At 55.6% G+C, this 7,298-nt stretch overlaps 1 protein-coding gene across 3 annotated transcripts in view; it reads right to left on the bottom strand.

Moving 5' to 3' along the window:
• The window catches only part of GGA1 (golgi-associated, gamma adaptin ear containing, ARF binding protein 1), an 8,095-nt gene extending 1,009 nt beyond the window's left edge, over window positions 1–7,086 (bottom strand). Inside the window, exons 1-13 of one of the 3 annotated variants that reach the window (XM_008938976.1) lie at window positions 7,007–7,086; window positions 6,646–6,721; window positions 6,052–6,150; window positions 4,843–4,966; window positions 4,255–4,355; window positions 3,150–3,230; window positions 2,605–2,742; window positions 2,400–2,481; window positions 1,874–1,981; window positions 1,449–1,604; window positions 594–658; window positions 281–456; window positions 1–167 (exon numbers count right to left, since the gene is read on the bottom strand). In XM_008938976.1, coding sequence (XP_008937224.1) covers window positions 1–167; window positions 281–456; window positions 594–658; window positions 1,449–1,604; window positions 1,874–1,981; window positions 2,400–2,481; window positions 2,605–2,742; window positions 3,150–3,230; window positions 4,255–4,355; window positions 4,843–4,966; window positions 6,052–6,135 — 1,282 coding nt within the window. In that variant the 5' untranslated portion in view covers window positions 6,136–6,150; window positions 6,646–6,721; window positions 7,007–7,086. The remainder of the gene's footprint in view (window positions 168–280; window positions 457–593; window positions 659–1,448; window positions 1,605–1,873; window positions 1,982–2,399; window positions 2,482–2,604; window positions 2,743–3,149; window positions 3,231–4,254; window positions 4,356–4,842; window positions 4,967–6,051; window positions 6,151–6,645; window positions 6,722–7,006) is intronic. The other 2 variants (XM_008938978.1, XM_008938979.1) reach the window with 2 other exon arrangements.
• Between the last annotated feature and the right edge of the window lie 212 nt (window positions 7,087–7,298).

Raw genomic sequence — 7,298 nt, 5'->3', positions numbered from 1 at the left:
CAGCTTTTGGAAGCTGAGCAGGAGCAGAAGGTTCCGAGGGCAGCGTGGGGTTGGGGGAAACGCTCTGGAGCACGGGCAGAGCGTTGGGATTGGGGCTCGTGGTGCCAGAGCTGCTCCTGTTCTGGAGATCCCTCAGGGTGAGCCGGGGGGGTGGCTGCTGCTTCTCCCTGGAAGGAGAGAGAGAGAGGAAGGAGTGGAACGTGGCACTGAAATGTCACATCCAGCACCCCAGCAGTGGAAATGATGGGGAGAGGTGCGAGACACCACCATCCTCACTTACCATCTCACTTGCTGAGACTCTGGAGGCAAAGACTGTTGCAGCAGCGTCTTGCCCAGGAGGTCCAGGTCATCCAGGCCACTGGTTAAAGGAGGTTTGGGGGAGGATGTGCCAGTGTCTGCTTTGACTGGTGGCATTGCTGTGACAGGCGTGACATTGAGCTCGTTGCTTTCTGATGACTGTAAAAAAAGTGCACAGGAGAGCCCCCCCCCAGGCTTATCAGCACCAAGCGTCAGATGTGGGACTTTTCCCTCCCTAAGCTATCTGCTGCTTTCACCACCCTCCCCACCCTCTGCCCTGGCTCCCAGCCTGTTACCTGGAAGCTGTTCCAGCCACTGCTGTCAGCAGCCTGGGCAGGATGCGGCGCTGGGTCATTCAGGCCTGCCAGGGGTAAAAGCAAACATGGAACTTAGCTAGCAAGGGGGTAAGGGCATGAAATGAGGCCTGAGTAAGACACAGAAGCAGCAGGGCAGAGCCACCAGTGTGGTCTCCATCTCTGGTTCCCACCCATGCACAGGGGAGAGCAGGGAGGGTGGCAAGTGCTTTTTCTGCCCAGAGCTCCTCATTCACTGCCCAGGTCTCACTGCAACTGGCAGAGGAGCAAATACTGCTGGGCTGATGAGCCTGGCTGACCACATCATCTACTTCATGCTGCTGTGCTCCAAGCTGCTACCTTAGGCAACAGATGCTTTGTTAGGAAAAGCAGGACTCTAGAGCCTTCTAGCACTGGCACCTCACAAGACTTCCATGTGAGGAGTTCTGGAAGTCCTGTGCTTCTGTTGTCAGCTTGTGACTTCAGCTTCAAGAAGTAAACAGGAGGAGCTGGGGGTGATCCACCCTCATGATCCCATCTGGGAATGGCTGTCCCATCACTCTTGATTTACCTGCCAGTTCAGTTTTCCCAGAGCAAATCAGAGGGCACATCCCTGCAGGCTCTCTCTGACTACACACCACAGAACTCTCTCTAAACACCACGGGACTGAAGTTCAGGATCATAGCAGGGTCCTTCCCTCCTCTTCCCTCACACTCAGTGAAGGACACCTCTTGGTCTTTCATCACTCACCTCTTCCAGAGCTCTCCCTTATTCCTGTTCCTGCCACAAGCAGAACCATCCATGCAGACTGCCCAGAGTCAAAGAGAGAATAAAGAGCTCTTGCTCTGCATTTCTCACCTAAAGACATGAGCTCATCATCCAGCAACGAGACAGAGCCAGCTTGGTCAGGCACGGGGACTGCTGAGCCACCTGGAACGGTGGGCAAGGCTGGGTAGGAAGGGCCTGTTGCTGGAAGATCCAGGCCTGACAGATCCAGCAGAGCTGAGGTGCTGCCTGCAAAGAAGGAACAAGCTGAGAGACAGAAACCTTATCCAGGGTGCCGAGATCAATCCCCAGCCTTCCTCACATCTCAGAGGTGGAACTCCACCTCTGCTCTCTCTTTTAATTGCCTCTCTTCATGCATCAGGTTGTTTCCTCATCTCACCAGCCCCACTCTGACCTCCTGCAGGTTTCACCTTTCAGTCTTCTCTTAGACTACAGGAAACCAGCAACAAGGTCCTCTCTGCTTGACCTTCCTGTCCCCATGCCCCAAGGCTCCTCACCTCGAAGGGGACCGGTCACCACCTCCCCATTGATCTCTTCTCCCCGTACAAGCTTCTTGTAGAGGTTGATCACCTGTGTCAGATTGTCATTGGCTTGCAGGATCTCCGCTGGAAGGGAGTAAAAGTGGGCATTAAGTTTGAAAACCATGAAGAAGAAACCAAGAGAGTGGCTTTTATACCCTGACTCTGTCTGTTCCTTCAAAACAAGGCCCGAGGAGCTGACAACAGCCCCCTGCAGAGAGATTTTGGAGTCCCTGCAGACTGCCCCATGGTAGGTTGACACCTCTGTGGCAGTGCCAGCAGGACAAGCTCAAGCATCATTCCTGCAGTGAAGTGCAGGAGGCCTCTAATGCTGCTGACTGCTCCCACCCACCCCCAGGCTACAGACTGACCTCCCACGAGCAACCACCTCAAAGAGAGCTGTGGCTGCTGACAGACGCCACCCCCTGGGGCAGGACAAGAAGAGGCTCCCTGAAAAAAGATGGAGGGAGAAGGGGACAGAATAAAAAAGGCCAGTTATGCTTACCCAGAGCTTCATCATTGTCTTCTGTGTCACTGGCAAGGCGGAAGAGCATGGGCCTCATGCGCTCACAGCGCTGGTACAGCTCCTGGGGGAGAGGAGAAAGGGCTGCTGAGGGGAGCAGCAGGATGCAAAACAGGCAGGAGGAACCTGGGGGGATAAGGGTCACCCTCTAAGCCCCAGGGAGGATGCTGGGATGGTCTTTCCTCACCTTCATTAGGTCCTCGTTGCTTTCCGTCGTCTCCCCCTTGCTGTAGTTTGTCACCATCTCTGTCAGCAGCCTCACGTTGTTGTTCACCTCCTCGATGGCATTCATCCTCTTGGAGATCTTCTCCATGCGCTTCTGGTCCTGGAGGGGAAGCACATGGGGAAGGAGATCCTTGAATCCTCTCTGCAAAGCAAGGCTGGGCCAGCCAACACACCAGCTGCTAAGGCTCAGCAACGCTGCCCTCAAAACAGCTCCCACTGTGGTGGAGAACTCCAGATCATCTCTGGGCCATCACTTCCCAAAGAAGGATGGAACTGCCACAGTTCTAGGGCTGCAGCATGACTTGGGCCACAGAAATCACCCAGAGCTGTTCCTTCAAGTCGCCAAGGGATGGCAGAAATCACGCAAGGACTCCCAAGCAGCTGCTGCTGCAAAATTTTGGGCAGAACCTCTGTATGTCCACGTGAGGACAGAGAGCCACCGACCCCTCAGTGCCAACCACTGCCACCTGGACCATGCCCCCCAGCTCTTCTTTTCCCCAGCTTCACCTCCTGAACCATCTCCTTGATGAGCTTGTTGGCAGCCCGGAGGTCCTCAGGGTGGGAACTCTTCAGGAGACGAGCCAGTATCTGCAAAAAGAGAAGGTGCCTCTGAGCCCAGCCTGAGGGATGGCACCCAAAGTTACTCCTTCAACACCAGAGCCAGCAGACTTACCCCTGCCCCAAATCCAGCAGGGGCAGAGGGCAATGCCAGCTGTCTGAAAGCCCAGCCACGAGAGCTTGTGGGCTGTCAGAGAGCAGGGAGAGAACTGCAACCAGTCTGCCTTTTCCCATTGTGGTTCTGGTTATGCAAGAAAGGTCTTTCCCTGAAGATCCCCTGCATTCAAAACCTGTCCCTGCCTGCCTGTTACACAGCACAGAGACCCCAGAACACAGCAGCATGAGTACAGAGGAAGAAAGTCTGGTGTGTGGGGGAATTGCCATGGGATTGCCACAGACTCCTCCTCAGACCTCCTCACACTCTGCAGGTGCAACTAGTGAAGAGGGAGAGCTCCCACTTTGTCCTCCCCTCTACAGTCAGTGAACACCCCACTACAGATCCCACCAGCCACCTATGAATCCTTATTTGCACCCTGTGACCCACAGAGGCAAAATACATCCCCAGCATCACACCTCTGCTGCCCAGAGGAGCCTGACATGTGCTTATTGGTGCTGATAACTCAGGGGTTAGGCTGAGGGGTGATGCAATTCTGATAGGGAGACAATTCAGGATGGGTCCAGGAGGGTGTGAGCAGTTGGGCAATAAGCAGATTGCAGCGCTGGGGGTGGGGAAGGGATCACAGCAGCAGCATCTGGGGCTGGATTTAAACCTCAAGGATAGATAACACAAGAAGCCTGGAACCTCCCAGAACCTGCTGGGCTGATGGTCAGTGCTTCAACCTTTGCATCCAAAGTCAAGCAGACCCACGTGCCCCACCTCTGGCTGCCTCTGGTTTTGGAGCAGGCCTTCAGCATTCCTGTGATGCATTTTCTAAATGACACCATGGGGAATAAGGGCCTTGACTCCTTCTGCATCTCCACCTCAGGGGTGATGGGAGATTGTGAAGCAGGGAAGATGTGGCCCGCTGTCACTGTTCCTGCACAGAGCCCTCACCTTGGACTTCTCTTCGTCATCAAAAATGATGTTCTTGGGCCGAGGGGGCGGCGGGCGCAACGGGGCATCGTCGGGCAGCTTTGGGTCACACTTCACAATCCCTGCAGCAGACACCAGAGGAGAGGTCAGAACTCACTGCTGGGGGACGGTACTGCCTCCCAGGTCTTGTCTCCCCTCATGGCCTACCCAATCCAGCTGGGACTGAGGGTGTGTGGGTTTGCTCCCACTACCCACCACCCTGGACTGGTTTTCCACGAAAGAACTGCCCACTGCTCATAAATACCCTCTGAGGAACACCCAGAGCACTCTCAGCCCCTCAGCCCCAGACCTTTCCAGGGCCCCATCCCCTGTAGAAGCAAGCATATGTCCCTTCCAACACATCAAACCACTGGCAACTCCCTCTGCCCAGCTAGGAGCCCCAAGGCACCTCCTCCTTCACCCACCCCTGGTGCCGAGCCAGGCTGATAGATTTGCTGGGTCTGGGCACAGTGAAGGGAGAGTCTCTTTTGGATTCTTCCCAGCCCAAAAAAAAAAAGAGGGAGGGCAAACTGCCCATCCACCTTCCCCTTCCAGATTCCTGCCTCTCACCTTGTTTCTTCAGCATCTGGTAGGCTTCTGAGATCTTCACCTCGTGAGGCAGCCCCAATGTCCAGCTGTACATGAGCTCCAGGATCTTTGACTTCACTTTTTCTGGTGTTCTGCTGCCAAGATACTACAAGAGGAGAGAAAAGGCAGCTTGAAGTGGATCTGAGCAGTTGCAAGCCTGGCCTGTTCCTCTCCTACCCTCCCCCAGGAGAAGTGAGACAGTTCCCAACGGCACAAGGAGGGGGAAAGAGGAAGCAAAGCAGGAAAGCTCACGAGGCCCTTGCAAAAGATCTTATGGGTGCCTGGTTTCCACCACAGGAAACCCCAGAGGTGGGAGAAACGCTGCACCAGCAGCCCCTCAGCAATGAGCAGGGGTGGGCGGGAAGGTTCAGGGAGGTCTCTGCCACCTTGTGAGGGTCCTGTGAGCAGAAGCTGCTCGGCAAGGCAGCCCTTGAGGAACGAGGGGACAGCAGGGCTGTGGGGACCAGCCCAGCCCCTCTCTCAGAGGTCCTCTCCAGAGGCCAGTGGGTTGAAGCAGAAGACATTCTCTAGGGTGCTTAGCAAGAGGACTTTAGGATGCTGCTGTCACTGTCCCTGGCTACTCATCACCACAGATCATCAGCTGTGGCCAGCAGACAAAGGTTTTCCTTAGTCATATTTAGGCTGTGTTCCCTTAACTCCCTACTTGCTGGTGTTGGCTGCCTTGATGAAACAGGACAGGCAGCTTGCTCTGCTGCAGAAACAGAAGCATCAGCAGAGGAGCAGGTAATGACCTGGTGCTTCAGATGGGCTTGCTAGAGCACCACTGACTAGGCCTGGGCTTGCCCTCTGAGAGTGTCTCAACGAGGTTGGGACACCCCAAAGAGACCTGGTCACGATGTCAAAGCTGGAGGAGGTTCCTGAGCACAGGCAGCACAGACAGAGCCCAGCAGGGATGCAGGGAAGGTGACTCTAGGCACGCACAGGTAGTCTCACAAGAGCTGGTTGCATCATGTCTAGCTGGCCCCTCAGCTTCCTGCATCAAGAATTAGCCTGGAGCAGAGGGGTGAACACTCACCTCCCCACCAGAAAGCTCCCCAGCAAACGAGGACTACACCTTTCCTGGCACTGCCCTGGTTCCTCCCACATCCCAGCAGGTGCCTGAGCTTTCTGCCCAGCCACCCTCCTGCCAGCAGGCTGGGGTGCCCTCCAGCATGACTCCCTGAGACCCACCTTGGGGGACACCACTTTGATGAGCTCGTTGAGGAAGCGGAACTTGCCCACCTCGTCGTGGAACCGTTTCCCACAGCTCTTCATGCAGGACTCCAGCACCTGGGGAGATGGGCCGGGGGTAAAACCCCAGCCTGGGGTCAGCAGCAGGTTCAGGAGCCAGCTCCCTCCTGCTCCAGGCACACAGCCCCACAGCAGCGTGCAGGGGAACCCCCCTTTTCCCTCCCAGGTGGCCAAGCACCCTCCCAAAGGGAAGCAAAGGTTTTCTTTCTCAAGACATCAGTCTCTGCAGAGGTGGCTCAGCAGCCCATGGAAGGGGAGACACTTGGAAGAGTTCACAGCATGGATCCACAACTGATTAAGAATCACAGAACTGTTTAAATTGGAAAAGACCTTTAAGATTATCAAGTCCAACCACTCACCTAATACCCCTTCTCTCTTGGGGAGCCACCTTCAGCCTTTCTCCCACCCAAGGGCCCAGGTCCTGCAGGGCTTTCTAAGCAGGAGCTCAAAGCTTCCCACACTCCTCCAGTCCAACTGGAGCAGCTCCATGCCCTAGCCCTACCTGTAGCTCCAGCAGCCTGCAGGTGCCCTTACCGTGAGGGCCTGGATGGCTTCCCATTCCTGTGGGGACTGGATCTTGTGGGCCAGAAGTCTGGTAGCAAGTGGTGGACTGGAAGGAGCAAGGAGAAAAAAAACCCAAGCTGGTTATGGATGAAAAGCCTGGTACCCGTATTTCTGTCTGGGAATCCAGAGTTGAAAAGCACGTTGCAGGTTTAAGGCACTGGTAAGGCACCAAGACACCTCAAAACCCAGGAGGAAGCCCAAGACCACCTCAACTTTGAGTGGCCTCGTGGCTGTTGAGCTCTCAGGACAGTCCTACTGGATTGTACTGGGTGGTGAATCACACCCCAGGCCTGAGACCCAGAGCAGCCTGGGGAACAGACAGAGCACCTACCCCTCCAGCTCCTTATTGAGCTGCTCACAGAAGGCATTGATGCCATCCCAGTCCAGGTCCTTGTTCAGGGGGTTTGTTGCTTTGTCTGTGGGTGGGAGAAGGTGGCAAGTGAGAAAAACCTCCCCAGGCTCCCCACCTTGTGAGAGGAAAGGGCAATGCTGCTCCCACCCCCTCTCTGACAGCTCCACCAGGTGCACCCGTGGAGGATGGCAGAGATGGAAACACAAACTCTGGTTTCTTCCCGCAGAAGCCCTGTGTGCAAACCCTCCCACCACCTCTCCCTGTGCCATCA

Source organism: Merops nubicus, unplaced genomic scaffold (genome assembly GCF_000691845.1).
Source record: "Merops nubicus isolate BGI_N331 unplaced genomic scaffold, ASM69184v1 scaffold44354, whole genome shotgun sequence".
Lineage (NCBI taxonomy): Eukaryota > Metazoa > Chordata > Aves > Coraciiformes > Meropidae > Merops > Merops nubicus.
The sequence above is the reverse complement of the archived record's forward strand: the minus strand, read 5'-3'. Positions and strand labels throughout refer to the sequence as shown.